At 41.1% G+C, this 16,858-nt stretch overlaps 1 protein-coding gene across 1 annotated transcript in view; it reads left to right on the forward strand.

Moving 5' to 3' along the window:
• The window catches only part of LOC143302314 (mediator of RNA polymerase II transcription subunit 13-like), a 130,519-nt gene that overhangs the window by 99,259 nt on the left and 14,402 nt on the right, over nucleotides 1-16,858 (forward strand). Inside the window, exons 25-30 of the mRNA XM_076616925.1 lie at nucleotides 8,026-8,255; nucleotides 10,546-10,688; nucleotides 11,878-12,140; nucleotides 12,525-12,776; nucleotides 13,020-13,184; nucleotides 13,651-13,769. Of these exons, the coding sequence (XP_076473040.1) occupies nucleotides 8,026-8,255; nucleotides 10,546-10,688; nucleotides 11,878-12,140; nucleotides 12,525-12,776; nucleotides 13,020-13,184; nucleotides 13,651-13,769 (1,172 nt within the window). The remainder of the gene's footprint in view (nucleotides 1-8,025; nucleotides 8,256-10,545; nucleotides 10,689-11,877; nucleotides 12,141-12,524; nucleotides 12,777-13,019; nucleotides 13,185-13,650; nucleotides 13,770-16,858) is intronic.

Raw genomic sequence — 16,858 nt, forward strand, 5'->3', positions numbered from 1 at the left:
GACTTAATAAAGACTTCAGCTAAAGACACAAAGGCTGTAGAAAGCCTTCACATGTCCCGACTAACAGCAGCATATTACCTGACACACGGCATTGCACGTGCTTAGTCCATTAAAAGCATTACCTAAAATCCATAAATTTTCCTTGCCAAAAATATAAATATTTTCTTCTTGAAAGGCACTCTGAGAGGCCCTGAGAGAGCAGGAAAATGCACGAAATGCTTACGGCACTCCCCCAGACCCCCTAGACCGGACTTCAGTCTTGCCACTTTTTTCCACTTGCACCCCTGCTTCTAAAATGAAGTCCTTTTCACTTCATATGACGTTTAAAAGTACTTGTACTTGACTCTACATGTTATTAGTTTAACAAAATACTCAGTTTTTATATCAACTTTAAAACTATAAAACTAGAATGAACATAAAAGAGAAATTGAATCGACCGTGTTAACCGGGTGTAACTAATCTTGTACATCTATCTAGATGTAGGGAAAAAACGGATAAATGTTGCGGTGTGGTTGGGGCAATAGCCACGTCTCCTTTACTGCGGACTTAAAAAGAATTTTTAATTGCCCTTAAAGATTTTTTGAATGCTCAAGATGCACCAGAATAATATGATTTAAACAGCATTCTCACTGCAAATACCGCAATCGATTTATCGCCCTTTAAAAAAGCATGTTTAAATGTTATATTTTTGAACGTCAGTGAAGGAGCCACGATAGTGTAATGGGTAAGACAGTTTCTTCTCACCCGAACGCGCGGGGTTTGAATCTGCCGTTAAGACATTTTTGACTCGCTTGTATAAACAAAGTGAGTCTATGTTTTAACCCGGTGTTCGGTTGTCTGTGTGTGTGTGTGCGTGTGTCTGTGTGTCCGTGGTAAACTTTAACATTGACATTTTCTCTGCAAATACTTTGTCAGTTGACACCAAATTAGGCATAAAAATAGGAAAAATTCAGTTCTTTCCAGTCATCTTGTTTAAAACAATATTGCACCTCTGGGATGGGCACACACAAAAAAAAAAGAAGCCTAATTATATGCAAACTGCATTTACTCTTATATTTATATTTTATGTATTCTCTAAACTTGGCACTTTGATCTCATATTCTGACACAACAACAAGAGCAGTCATTATTATCATTTTTTGTTCAAACAGGAACTTCTTTTGCTAAGCATGGAAGTTTTATTTATTTTGCAAACGTTTTGGTGCAGATAGTAAAAAAGGGAAATTACTCTGTAATTTGCAAGGGGACCTAATTTATCACAAGTGAGTCTTGAAGGCCTTGCCTCTCGTTTTCTTTTTTCTTTTTCTTTTAACCGGAAGCTTTATGATAACAAATACAGAACACATTTTAACGATTAGATTTTTTTATAAGTGTATCACAAGTGAGTCTTGAAGGCCTTGCCTCTCTTGTTGTGTGTGTGTGTATGAGTGGGGGAGAGCCCAGGGTGGGGGGGGGATGTTTACAAAACTGAAATCAGAGAATGATATACAGAATTGTATGCCTAAATTACTTTGTAAATGCAACACTTGTAGAAGTGTGTGTGTGTTGTCATTTTGTTTTGTATGAGAAAGAGAATGAAGGGGGTGTGGCATGCCATGAACCAGTTTCAGTGTGTGTGTGTTGGGGGGTGGGGGGGTAGGTGTGTGTGTTTGTATTTCAGATTCTGAAAACGATCAGAAATAAAATGGTACCATTTCATAACCTTTTTATATGTTAAAAAAAAAAAAAAAAAAAAAAAAAAAACTTAGTCTTTTATGCAATGTGTTTCAGGTATGCAGCATGGTGATGATCATGATGTTCATCCTGGACCATCTGGAACTGACAACTTGCCACAAACCTGCAGCTGAAGACCAGCAGCAGCAAGACCAAAGGGCAGTAAATAAGCCTCCAGCAATTCTGGATTACAACAAAAAAATGGGTGGCATAGATCATCATGACCAACAGCCGCAGCCCTACAATGCCACAAGGAAAACCCTGTAGCAATACAAATAGCTGTGTGTACATTTTCCTACAAATTGCCATGCTGAGTGAATACTCACATCCTCAACAAAAAAGCAGGCAACAGCAGTGTCTAAAACCGGAAGTGCTCGGAACAGCATTAGTGTCGTCTGCTACAAACTCGGTGAATGTTAAATAAAGGAGTAAAAAAAAAAATTGTAATAAAATGAGCGTTTCATTCAACATCACACAAAAGTTAGATACTGTAGTTGCATTTTGTTGCAATAGCTGTGAAACTTTATAAATGTATATCTATGCCTATATATATATATATATATACACACACACACCTATATAAATATATAGATAGACAGACAGGTAGATAGATACAGATATAAAGTTCTATTTTTGATAATATTATGTTCACTCATATAGTTACACAAATGCTGTGCAAGTTTTAACAGAATTTATTCAACATTTTGAAAGTCAGTCAGAAAATAATACACACACCCATACATATATATATATGTGTGTGTGTGTGTGTTTCTTTAACATTTTCTGTCCAACTATGTTCTCACATTCCAAACAAAACACCAATTCTTACTACTACTACTACTACTACTACCCCCCTCCCTCCTATCTCTGAGTATCTCCCACCAATGGTAAGGAGAGGGGAGGAATAAAACCACATCAATGATTGTTGCTACCTTGGCATTGAGCCAAATCACTTACCACTTGCTGTGGCTGAGAATCCATGACTGCTGACAGTGATATAACCCACCCCTCCTTCCTCCAGTCATCCCCCTTCCCCATTTCTTTCCTCTCCGTGTGTGTGTGTGTGTAGGGTCTGATTTCATTTTTGAACTGCACGAGGCCTTGAAAGATAGCCAAAAATTTCCCGTAACATTGCGCTCAGATCTGACTACATTACTTCGCCCAAGGCTTGAAAAAAACATACAAAAGTTTTCCTTGAACTTAAGCCTGTTACGCCACCCAGTTTTTCGAACAGTAACCAGTGAATGGAAAGCAACGGATGTGATTTTTTCCACTGTTTGTTGAAATGAACTGTGTCGCGCTCAGACACCGGCCGTCATTGAACAAGGATTGCTGTATCGCGTTACAGTACACTTCTTTTTCTTTAATCCACAAACTCATTCATGCATTGCACAAAGCAGACACGCACACAAAAAAAGTAAATATGGATGATAAATATTTATTTCAGTTGGATATTTTTTCACAAAAGGAAATCAAATATGAGAAAATGCACTTCAGATTCAGTCAGCTTTATAGGCGTTCTTAGGTTTACCGGAATCAGCCATAGGGGCTGCCGCTGCCTACTAATGGGAACCACAAGTCATGTGTAGAGCAATTATTAACGAAATTCAAAATCAGATGTAAATGGCCAAGTTTCCATGTGCAAGAGAGGGAAAATCTTGAACACAATATTGATCAAATTTGGTCATAATGTGTAAAAAGGTCAGAGGTCAGTTCAAGGTCACAACATGGCACATAAGGAAAAATGTAAGAAGCATGATGGAAATTGAATAGGTATTTAAGATTTTCCATTCAATTTTCATGAAACTTGGCATAGTGATTTTCATAGACACAACAGTCAAGTGGTTAAAGCTTTGGACTTGTAATCTTAGGGTCCCGGGTTTGAATCCTGGTCACAATACCTGGTGGGTAAAGGACGGTGATTTTTCCGATCTCCCAGGTCAAAAGATGTGCAGACCAGCTAGCGCCTGAACCCTTTATGAGTATGCATGTGCAGAAGATCAAATACATGATAAAGATCTTGTAATCCATGTCAGCGTTTGGTGGGTTATGGAAGCAAGAACATACCTGGCATGCACCCCCACCCTCAAAAATGGAGTATGACTGCCTACATGGCAGGGGTAAAAAATGTTATACATATAAAAGCTCTCACGTGTAGCTTCTGTGGATCACATCCAGAAACCATTGAACACGTTTTTTTGGAGATGTGAGATTGTGCAGAGATTTTGGACTGCTTTCCAAACTGATATTAATAACAAATGCAATAATCTATACAATGCCCAATTAAGTGAAGAATTAGTTTTATTTGGAAACTCACACACATTTGCTACAGATGATATTTTAGATTTCATTATTTTACTTGCCAAAAACTTTCTGTACAAATGCAAATTCAACAAACAACCACCACAACTCAATGCATTTACAACACAGCTCAGATACAGATACAAAATCGAAGAACATGCATCTTATATACTCTATACTAATGAACCATCACGCTTTCCGTACAAAGTGGAACAGTTACCTTCCAATTATGGAAACTGTTACTTAATCACAATTTCGCGTGTTCCATAGTTATCATCCTTTATAACAGTCCTTACTTTGTACGAATAGGTCTTTATTTATTTCCTATATGTATTATTTGTTTATTTTTGAACTTTTATGGTTGCTGTTTTCTTTACAATGTGATTAACTACAAGCTTTCCTTTCCAATAATGCAGAAGTGGTATACTCATGCTCATTATTATTATGATATTATAATGCCACCACTCGCTTTCGCCTTACCCTACAGGGTTCGCGTTAACTGGCAATTACCAGTAAATTACTGGTTATAAAGAGGAAATACTGGAAATTTTTTAGCTGTCAGTCCCAGGGACTGGTTTTAATTTGCTGCAACTGGTTAGAGATTAATGGGGGGGAAAAAATAAATAAATAAAAAATAAAAAGGCTGAAAAACAAAAGAAAGAAAAAGTTGATCGTTCATAAGGCTTCAGCACTTTAATTGCCTTATCTTTCAACCAGCCCTCTCCCCTCTCCACCACCCTCCTGCCTCTTCGCACACATGCAGATTGTCACGTAGGCCTAGCCATCAGTAATTGATGAAGGTACAGAGCAGAATAGCGACTGTCCCATAATAAAAGCTTTACAGACGCGCTTTACTGCCTGTTATTCGCAACTTCTCCCAGACGTCTGTCTGTCTGGGTCGTCGCTTGTGATGCTAGGCTAAGTCGCGTCATTACAATTTTCAAACTGGATGCAGCAGAGCCAGTACTTATTCACGCGCCTATTCATTGAATGATCAGTGGGATCACAATGGCAGAAAAGAACCAGCAGTCGATTTTTTCATTTTTTTCACGAAGTGGAAGAAGTGATTCAGACAGGCAGCCCGAAAGAAGCGCAGGTTCAGGCAGTTCAGACCGACCACAGACTTCGAGTGACAATACTCCAATCAGCTCCACCAGCACAGAAGATAGGCCTAGCACCAGCACTAGCAAAAGAATTAAATGCAAGCATGATAAATTCAGAGAATCATGGCTGAAAGATTTCAGATGGCTGGAGGTTGATGCAAGTGATGAAATGACAATGTACTGTAAAGTGTGCATCAAAACCAAACAGAAAAATGGTTTAACTAGGGGATCACGAAATTTCCAGTATTCTACCCTGGCAGACCATGCAAAGAGTGTATCTCATAAGGCAGCAGTAGCAACAGACACAAAACAAGCCTCCATGGTCCCACACTCTGAAGCAGCCCGTGCTGATGAAAAAGAATGTGTGAAAGCGCACTTCCGAACTTTGTTATGCATGTCAAAACGCAATATCGCTGCCAATAATTTTGGAGCACTGATTGAACTTCAGGAGGTCAATGGAGTACAGTCACTGAAGTCAGGGCCGGTCTACACGCACCACTCTTCAGTGTCACAGATGGAACAGTGTTTGGATGATATTACCAAGCAGGAAATCAGAGAAAAACTCGAGAAAAGTGATTCTGTGGGCATCATCATAGACGAAACTTTGAACTGTACTTTGGACAAGAAGCTAATCATGTTTGCTCGCATTGAGAACAACGGTGTTGTTGAGACACTTTTCTTAGGCAACTACACCATCGACAGGGGAACATCAGAATGTGTTTTTGACATGTTGGTCGAAGTGCTTCAAGAATGGTCGATCACAGATAGGCAGCTGGCCGGATTGGGGTCGGATGGTGCGTCCGTTATGACAGGCCGACTGAATGGTGTGGGCGTTCGACTGAAGGCCCGTCAACCTGCTCTAGTACACATTCACTGTGCCGCTCATCGTGTAGCGCTGGCGACAAAGGATGCTACAGAAAATGTGCAATCCATATCGGACTACAGACTTTGTTTGCAGCAGATCTTCAAATTGTACAAGGCTTCGGGTGACAGAACCCATCGTTTGAAAGAGATCTGTGATGCCCTAGATTCGGTGGAGTATCTATGCTTGAAGCATCCAATCAGTGTGCGCTGGCTAAGTCTGGGGAAAGCTGTCACAGCTGTCAGGAGTGTGTACCCAGCACTGACACTGGAACTTGAAGAGGAAGCCCAGAGAAAGAACGCTGCAGCTGTGGGTTTGAGTCGAAAATGCAGAATGTTTGCATTTGTTGCAATGACGTACATGCTTTCAGACATTATACCAGTCATGGAAAGACTGAACCTGACTTTTCAGCAAGAGGAGGTGAACTTGTCAGACATTCATCCAGCTGTGCAAAGTGCAAAAGCAAGACTGCAACATCTTCTGACGACACCAGGCCAGAAGGAACAGGAGTTTTCAGATGTTGTGACACGTGATGATGGTGTGTTCCAAACAATCAGACTGACACATGTGGACAGAGAAGCTACTTTCAAGGCAGCCCGTCAGAACTTTATTGAACAGCTCCTCCAGTCTCTGAGAGACCGCTTTCCCGATGATCAGATGAGTATAGTGTCAGCATTGGCAAATATCTTCGACAGACAGAGATACCCACCAAGCAATCCAATTCCCGGACCACTGGATCATTACGCAACACGAGAACTGACAGTACTGACTCGCCACTATGCGACAGTGCTAAACGGACCACGTGCACAGACTGACTTCAATCAGTTCAAGCGAACACTGAGTGGCTACGGGGGTGATGATACTTTTGCCATGTCTTGTCGCATTGTGATCAGAAACATGGCTGTGCAGTACCCAGACTTTGCTTCCTTGGCAAAAATTGCCTTGGTTATCCCCGTGTCCAGCGTGGCGGCGGAGAGAGGTTTCAGTGTCCAGAACGGAATCAAAACAGAGGCGCGTTCCCGGCTGGGCGAAGGGAGAGTGTCACGGCTGATGCGCCTCAATATCCACGCTAAGAGTGTTCGAGACTTTGATGTTGACTGTGGCACTGATCGTTTCTTAGCAATGAAAGTGCGTCGAAAGTAGGTAAGTGAACTGTCTTTTGTTTGACAGTCTCTGACTCGTGCTTGCAAACATTTACATCGTTATTTGTAATGCTACTGGATTTTTCTCACAAGGACTGGTTTTGCTCAGAGGCGCTGAAAAACGGTTGGGGTAGGAGGCGAAGGGACTGGTTTTGAAAAATCCTAGCGCGAACCCTGACCCTAGACACCATTACTGTAATAGTTGACACAATTGATGCTATTGCTATGTTACAACTGGTCCAGGCTATTTATTATTAATGTCATCTTAAATCATCATGGTTACTACAATCATTAAGATGTAAACATTGATTGATTGAACGATTGGACAAATCTTCCTCTTTTTTTTCCTTTTTTTTTCTTTTTTTTTTTTTTTGATGTTGTTACAGATTTGTTTTGCCTTGTTTAGTCTGTCTTGTTTTGTTTTGTTATATCTCTCTCTCTGTAGTGGAAGATGCTACTGTTCGTTTTATATTGTTCGTTTCATACTATTCTCTGTATTGTATACATGTTTTTGGAAAATTAAAATAAAGGTTAAAAAAAAATAATAATAAAAAAATTTAAAAAAATAAAAAGCTCTCACGTGTACACAAGCGAAAGTGGAAATTACAGCCCACAAACGAAGAAGAAGTAGGTATTGTGATTTATTAAGTCAGAACACGGTTACATGCATTTTTTTTGCCAGATGAACTGCTTTGCAGTGTTGTTTTTGTCTTCTGTGATTCCTTTGTTGGTTTCAGTGGGTATCACATGCATCTGAAAAGCTGCTTCTCTTTTGTGAAACTGGAAAATAGCCTTGTGTTGACTGTAAATGGCACAGATTTCCATACTTTGAAAAAATGTTCTCTTGCGGAACATACCCCCAGTTTTTTTTTTTGAAGCAGTTATCATTGCTCATTGTGTTACAGAACGAGCCAGGAAGTCCCGCTCGGCTGTACAGCCCTCCATATATCCTGGCCCCAGTGAAGTCTTCCCAGGCAACCCTGATGGATGTGAACAATGATCAGATGGACAGGGCCAACATCATGCTGGTCACCTACTGTCTGTCCCACGACCAGCGCTTCCTGCTGGCTGTGGCCACCGACAACCAGGGGGAGATGCTGGACACCTGCACCATCAACATCCACATTCCTAACAGGTACTATCTTGCTTACACCTTCAGCAGGTTGCACATAAGGTAGTATGATTAAGTTGAAGTAACTAGAATGGAACAGAATATGTCTTTATTACCAAGTGTACCGGGGTCACAAGGAATATTTGGGGGGGGGGGGGGGGGGGGGGGTAGTACATAACAAGGTACGAACATAAATCGAAAATCATGCACTAACACAGCTACGGTAGAAATTAGGATACATACAAGTGCATATCAATATAAAAACTTGTGCATACTCACACATGCACGCACTGCGCGCGCGCGCACACACATGCGCGCACACAAACTCTCTCTCTCTCTCTCTCTCTCTCTCACACACACACACACACACATGTTTGAACAGAAGCCGCATATTACATGTGGATGGGGCTGATGACTAGATCTTCAGGTAGATGGTTGTTGATTGCACAATTCTAGTTGTCATACTGGATTTGTTTGAGAGACCGGGCATTGACTGCTTTCAGGAAAAAGCTATTGGCGAAGCGTTTGGTTTTCATCCTTATACTTCTGTACCGTCGACCAGAGGGGAGCATCTCAAAAATCCCAAAAGCTGGATGTGATTCGTCCTGGCTGTGTGATTTTGCTTTTTTGAGTAGCCGCTTATAATATATGTCTTGTAGAGAAGGTAAATCAGCCCCGGTAATTTTGGTGGCAGTTTTTACGATTCTGTTCAGGGCTGTGACTTCTGCCTTGGAAATGTTTCCGTACCAAACAGTAATAGCGAAGGTTAACACGCTTTCAATGACTGCCCGGTAGAAATCAACCATGATTTCTTTTCTAATTCCGAACTTTTTGAGGCGCTAAAGACAGTACAGGCACTGTTATGCTTTCTTAAAAAAAAAAATTCCAAATTTTTCTCCCATTTCAAATCGTTGGAAAGCAGGCACGCGATAGCACCTTGACATCGGAGCACCATCGTGTGTTCACGAGGAAACGCACACCGCCGCCCCTTTGCTTGCCTGTGTCAGCAGTGCGGTCAGCTCTGTAGACAGTGAAGCCTGGTGGTTGAATGGCGTTGTCATGGATGTCCGGGTTGAGCCATGTTTCAGTAAAACAAAACACAGAGCACTCTTTGTAGTCCCTCCTTGTCTGAATGTTACATTAAGTTTGTCAGTTTCGTTGGATAGAGATCTAACGTTCAATAGGAACATACTGGGTAGAGGTGGGCGAAAACATCGTTGGTGTAACCTTGAAAGGGCCCCACCTCGCTTTCCGCGTTTCCTTGCGGGCTGAGCCTTGTGTGTTGACCGGTCAGTGTTAATGGTTGACGATTGAATATCATGATCTAGTGAATTGAAGTGAGATCTCAGCACAATGGACTCGCCTACCTGTTCCCTAACACGCAGCAGCATGTCACGATCATTTGTAGGATCACAGCTGTTTCTTAAACAGAAATAAACACAAAATAAACAGGACAGCTATCCCCGTGTCGCCATTGGTCGGCGCCATCTTGAATATCTATGAAGTTGATTGTGCTACCACCCATTGTGGTGAAATGGTGAACATCAGTGGCATTGTTGACAGGAAGGTGAAGGGGCTAAACTCCATCAGATCATGTCATTATGGGATTTGGTCCATCCACCTTACACCCAGAGCTCAGTGTGTATGGCACTCAAATGGGAAGATTGGGACCACACAGTTGAGTGTCAGTCACTTCACACACACACACACACACACACACACACACACACACACACACATACATATATATATGTGTGTGTGTATGTATGTATGTATGTTCACATTTTAGAAATGCGGTTGTGCATATTATTCTACCTCACTTCCCACAAAGAACAGAAACCAGATGCAGCTTGCCCCACTAGGTTTTTTGTTTTGTTTGTTGTTGTTGTTATTCCACTGCTTTATTATTTCAGATTGCAGTGCTTGTAGGTGTTTTATCAAATTCAGATACTTGAAGTGGATCTTACAGATTTCAGAGAGAGCAGACACTTTATCAGAATGGACAGCATTAACCCATTCAAAATTGTTATCATTAACAGTCACAGTTGTTGGTGGTCTTTTATAGTTATATCTTATGGTGTGTGTTTTTCTGGTTTTGGTTCATCTGGTTCACACAGTGGTAGAATAAATGGAAGAACTCTGTATGGATGTATAACAAAGACTATAATCAATTTGTCTTAAGAAAACCACAATAATGATTTGTATTAGTCTTCTTCCACAAGAATGATATATGTGTTAATCTTCTGATGCCAGATTTGATGCTAACAGACCAGTTTGTGATTACACCAGTATTTCATGGATTGTGTCAATGCAGGAATCAACGTAAGAAAGCATCAGCCCGAAAACATGGGCTGTCCAAACTGTGGGACTACATCCTGGGCCTCATTTCCATGTCCACACGCCCCACCAGGCTGGTCATTGGCAGACTGGGGCGTATGGGCCATGGAGAGCTGAAAGGTAGGCAGCACTATTATTCTGATTCAGTCCAGTGTGTAAGCTTGATGCAGAAATGAACATGTGTCCAGATTTAAGTTACACTAAGATTAAATCATGAGGACTGAAAGCTGTACAGTTTGTCTGTTTTGGACCATGTGTGCTCTAAACTCAACATGCTTCTGTGTAATAACCCTGTGTTTTTGTTGTCTGTGTGTAATATGCACATGGATATGTGTCTACGGTAAACTTTGATAAGATTTATATTTTCTCTGGAAATACTTTGTTGACACCAGATTTGGCTTAAAGACAGGAAAATCAGTTCTTTCCACACATTCTAATAATAATGACATAGCACATGTGTGAAGGCATAAAAAATGAAAAGAAGCCAAAAATATTTTCACAGTCCTGTTACTGTTACATTTTTATGATTTCCTTGGAAAGGTAGTTGTTTTACACTTAATGTGAAGGTCTTAAACTATCTACATTTTCCCCAAGTGGTTATTTTGTTGGTAAAATAGTTCCTTTTATGTTTGCCATTATCAGCACATGGATGATTTCAGTAGTTCATGGTAACAGGGAAAGGGGATGGGGAGAGTGGTGGTCAGTCAAACTCGCAACCAGCCAGGGAGGGCAATATCTGTTGGCTGGGTGCCAACACACAGATGGGTGGCCTGTATTTTTTTGTTTGTTTGTTGTTGGTTTTTTTCATCAATACTGTGCCACAAGCACCCAACAAAAGCAAATTTGACTGGAAATTCTGGAATTAATTGTCATGCAGAGAATTTTTAACCACTTGATTTCATGGAAACTTACTTTGACTTGGATTAAAACAACAATAACAACAGTGATATACTGGGAATTACAGCATTATCACCTGCTTACAGCACGACGTTTGAGCAATCATCATGCTAAATTTCAGGGAGATATCTTTGTTTTTGAGGAAGTAGTACACATATTTTTTTGTTCTTAGGTGGAAACCTGAGTTTTTCCTCAGGACACAGGAATGACAGAATTGTTAAAACATTCGGCAGGCAAGGGGTTAAAAGGCTTATGCAACCACCTCCAACACAGTATCTCTGTTACGGTTAGGATTGAACAGGGGGAAGAAAAAAAAACCACCAAAAAATGATGAGAAGAGAAAAAGACATTACATTAACTTTATTTTTAATGCATGTGAGCAATAAACAACCCGTAGAAATGTTTTTTTCAGGTTGGTCAGGACTCTTGGGCAAGAAAAACTTGCAAGCAGCCAACCGTCGTGTGCGCGAGATCTGCGCCCAGTGCTCAGCCAACGCGGAGTCCCCTTGTGTGCGCAGTGCCTGTGTGGTGTCCATGGAGATGAACCCCAGCTTTCAGGTCATGGCTGATACAGTGAAGCAGGAGGAGAAGCAGAGCTCCAGCTGTCCTCTGCAAACTCCCCGAGATGCTTCAGTCACCCACATCCTGGTCTTTCCTACCTCGGCGACAGCTCAGGTAGTGCTCTGGTGTATGTGTTTGTGCCCTGCACACTTCACTCTCCATGCTGTAACCAGACTGTGCCTGTGTCTCTGTGTGCATGTAATACAGATCTAAGCACAACTGTTTATGTTGCTGGTAATACACATTATGGAGTGAGAAAGCTGGAAAGCAAATGTGTTGTTGGAATAAGAATAATGGAATGAGTACCTTTTCAACTCAGATCTGCCCTCCTGAGCTTCTGTGGTGAAATAGTCCTCTGTTCGTTCTGAATAAACTGATATTTCTAGATTAAAGGCCAGAAGTAGTGAGCTTACTAATTTTGTTTTTAAGATTTAAAGTGCTGGATCTGAAGAGCGATTGGATGAGTTGTGACATGACCCAGTTGTGGTTGCTCCACAGGTGAATGCCAACCCATTGCAGCCAGGCGACCTGAACAATCCAATGGATACATATGACCCATTGGACATTGATGACGTCTTCCCAGAAGCGGAACTGGGTCAGGAGCTGGGCAACATGGGTCAGGGCATGGACATGGGCATGGACTTTGACATGGACTTCTTTGACCCAGACAGCTTCGACCCTCAGCCAGGTTCCCCCAATGCCAACCAGGACCGAAGCAGGCAGTTATCACGGACCAATGAACCTTCCGCTGTCAGTGTTCTTCATTTATTTACTTTGATATTGTTATTATCTGTTTATTTGGAGTGTTTTGTTTATTATCATTATTATTAAACACAGATGTCTTATTTTTGTATGCACAGATAGTATTCTGTCTTTCTTTGGAAACATCTAGATGCTCTTTCTCTTTCCCATGCCCCCTCTTTCCCCCTCCTCTTTCATCTGAATGAGATGTATCACAGGTGATTAACGGTGAAGTGGTGACTGTTGTGGCAGGTGCCAAATGGTCAGGTGATAGCGGATCCTCAAGATGACAACAACCTGCTGCAGCAGCCTCTGGCCATGGGCTACTACCTGTCCACTGCCCCCACAGGGCCCCTCCCCCACTGGCTGTGGTCCTCCTGTCCAGAGAACCAGCACATTGCCCCCGTCTGCTTCAAGGTCAGCAGTTCCCTCCTCGCACCTCACTCGTCTAAAGTTGAGCCAAATAAAGGCTTCCTTTTTCATTATCACTAGCAGTTGCTAAGCTTTAGCCTTTATCACTGTTATCATGCTTCTGTGTGTGTGTGTCTGCACGTATTTGTGTCTGGTATGTTTCTGATAGAGTATACAGATTTACAGTCCTTTCAGAATGAGATTTCATTCAGAACTATATGAGCCCTGTTCCTGCCCGCCCTCCTGTCCTCCTTCAGATGTTTGTTTAGGAGTGATACCTTTATGACATCACATTATGCTTTTTTTCTTCACTTTTTTTTTTTTTTTTTTAACAGTTTTTAAAAGAATGGGTCTTGAAATAGGTTAGCACACACAGTGCAGCATCCACACACATTGGAATTTTGTTGTTAATAAGTTATAAAACAGTTAAGAAGTTAATTCCCACAAAATATGTATGACCTTGTGTGAGCAGGCAGCCCTGCATGTCAACATGTCCAGTCGACAGTGGCAAGACGAACTGGATCACTCTGCCAACAACCCCAACCGTAGTAACCATCCCCTGGACTCTACCCTCACCTGTGATGTGCTTCGGTAAGTTACATTTCATCCTCCCCCCTCCTGTGGTGGCCCACAGCAGCTCTTCACAGCTTTTGGTCTTCACAGGCTATCAACATGGCCCCCTTCTAGCTGTGATCGAAAGATTGATGAAATATTCTGTACAGGAGAAAAATTAATTTGCTTTTTTTTTTTTTTTTTTTTTTTTTTTTTTTTTTTTTTTTTTTTATAAAGGCCCCCCACCCTCCTCTCCCTTTTGTGGACCACGGGTCTCAAGTTCACTCATGTACAACTGGGCTTAACCTTTTGAGTGCCAGAAAAATTATGAAAGGAAAGTGCTTTCCTCTTACCAGGTAATTTTGAGGATTCAGGGGTAATCGGGGTAAAAAAATTTTAAGTTCTCAGAAACTGAACAGACAAGCTTTTTGAGAGCAAAGAGCTTTCTCTCTTTAGATTGGTGACACTCACTCCCTCTAGGTTGCACCTGGGCCGATTAAAGTGTCAGCTATGCATCCTGCTTCTTATTCATTGACAAAAAGCGTGAAATCCAGTGCACTTGCGGCCATGCATTTTCATGAAAATCTGGATTATTGGCTGCTCTTTTTTTTCTTTTTTTTTCTTTTTTCAAACATTAAGCAGTGAACAGTTCACTGACATTCAGTGGTCACACCCGCTTCCATGCCCTCTGACTGGCTTTTGCCCAGTCATCTTACATTACTCCTCTTTCCCCTCTTCCCTCTCCTCCCCCCTCTTTCCATGTATCTCTGCACATTCCCTGTCAGTACTAGTTTGGGGGGAAGGGGTGTGTGTGTGTTTTTGCATGTGATGCAACCCCCTTTCCTCACACATTCCAAGTGTTTGAGTTAGCAAATCATTGTTAAGAAGAAAGGAGTCTTCCACCTGACGTAGTAAAACACACATCAGACTAATTGTTAGAGTCTGTTTATATTCATTGAACCAAACTCCTGTGAAGGATAAAATGAAACATATGCAGGACGTCAGTAGACGTCTTATAGGCATTGTGGCATTATCACTTTGTGCAGGATTTATATTCATTGAACCAAACTCTTGTGAAGGAAAAAATGCATCATATGCAGGACGTCAGTAGATGTCTTATAGGCATTGTGGTATTATCACTTTGTGCAGGATTTATATTCATTGAACCAAACTCTTGTGAAGGAAAAAATGCAACATATACAGGACGTCAGTAGACGTCTTATAGGCATTGTGGCATTATCACTTTGTGCAGGATTTATATTCATTGAACCAAACTCTTGTGAAGGAAAAAATGCAACATATACAGGACGTCAGTAGACGTCTTATAGGCATTGTGGCATTATCACTTTGTGCAGGATTTATATTCATTGAACCAAACTCTTGTGAAGGAAAAAATGCAACATATGCAGGACGTCAGTAGACGTCTTTTTGGCATTGTGGCATTATCACTTTGTGCAGGATGTCAGCGACGTTTCATTGGCACTAAACTGTTAAACTTGTCTTGACTATTTTTACCCAGCCATGTGTGCAACATACTCCATTTTTAGGGAGGTTTTGGAAGTTAGATTCCACAACTCCAGATAATGTTGAAACTTCCACTCATTTGACTAAAAGAACCAGTTTGATACAAATATTTTCTAATATATTCTTGGTATGGCATTGGTATCACATTGATTGTCGGTGAGAATGTGAAATACTGAAGGCCTGTATCAAAGAAAGCTACACATTGCCACTTTGTCATATGAATACAAAGAAAAACATTTCAGAAGCATGCTTTGCTCTTTTCAAGATTTTGTGACATATCTCAAGCTTTCTTTTGACAAGCAGTCCTGCTGGCATGACTTATTATCACACCAGTGGGGGCTTCAAAACAAGTAACTTTGGATACACAGGTCTGACTGCATGAGAAAACTCTAAAATGTTGATTTCCAGAAGGATAAATTGAAGTTAGTGAAAATGTGGACACTAATTTGCTGTGTATTTGTACTTGATAAGTAGATTTTCCTTTAGAAATGTAATGAGGAAAAGGACAGTTGTGCACTGTTATCCTGTCATCTCCTGTTCTCATGTGAACAATGCAGCGGTGCAGAACACAAATGAGGTCGTATTAAAGGAGGCTACTAGCTGCAGCTACTTTTGATTTTGGGCAGAGAAGTATTTTGAACAGGACAGGAATACACCCTAATGGAAGTCTGCACCAGTAAGTCATGGTAAGTATGTTTTTAATTTTACCAGTAGAGTGCCTATAAGACGTCAGCTGACATCCATCAAAAAATATTGCAATAGTGCCTATAAGAGGTCCACTGACGTCCTGCATGTGTTCCGATTTTCCTTCATTGGAGTTTGGTTCATTTCATATAAACAGACTGAACAGTTACTTTGATGTGTCTGGATTATAAAAATGCTATTTAAATGAATATACATTTGGTAGAAGACCCCTTTCTACTCTGATAATTTGCTAACTGACCACGTTATACGCGTGGAAAAGGGGGTTGCATCATGTGCAAAAAAAGGCATTGAAAACTGTGTCCAGTAAAGTCAAATAGTCACAGTCAACAGATTTACACAATTCTGAAAGCTCTGCTTGTGATAATGGACAGCTTTCGCGATGGAAAAGGATCTCTCTTGTCTGATGATTGGTTTGAAAAAGAAAGTGACTGACAACGACAGTGATGAAACTGACAGCCCATTTGATGGTAATTCAGTCCGTCCATCCAATCAGACAGCGTTTTTGAACAAGTGGCTATGACTGACAGAATACGTGCAGTGAGCGTTGGAAGAAGAAGAGGAGAGGAAGAGGAGTGATGTAAGACGATAGGTCAAATACCAGCCAGAGGTCATCAAGGGGGCGTGGCTTTAGAGAAGAGTGAACTCACATTTCAATGCAGACTGTGGGAAATGACAACAGCCAATGTTCCACGATTTTCACAAAACGCAGGGTTGAACTTGCACTGGACTTGAAGCACATGCCTTTTGTTTTTAACACTTTTTTTACACTGAATCAGCTTGATTTGTTTGAAGAGGTAGCAAGCCGGATGCACAGCAGACACTGTAATCGGCTCACGTGCAACTTGAAAGGAGTGAATGTCATCAAAGAACTTCACCCACTCACTTGCAAACGCTCTTTG

The sequence above is a fragment of the Babylonia areolata genome, chromosome 29, assembly GCF_041734735.1.
Source record: "Babylonia areolata isolate BAREFJ2019XMU chromosome 29, ASM4173473v1, whole genome shotgun sequence".
Taxonomy (NCBI): Eukaryota; Metazoa; Mollusca; class Gastropoda; order Neogastropoda; family Buccinidae; genus Babylonia; species Babylonia areolata.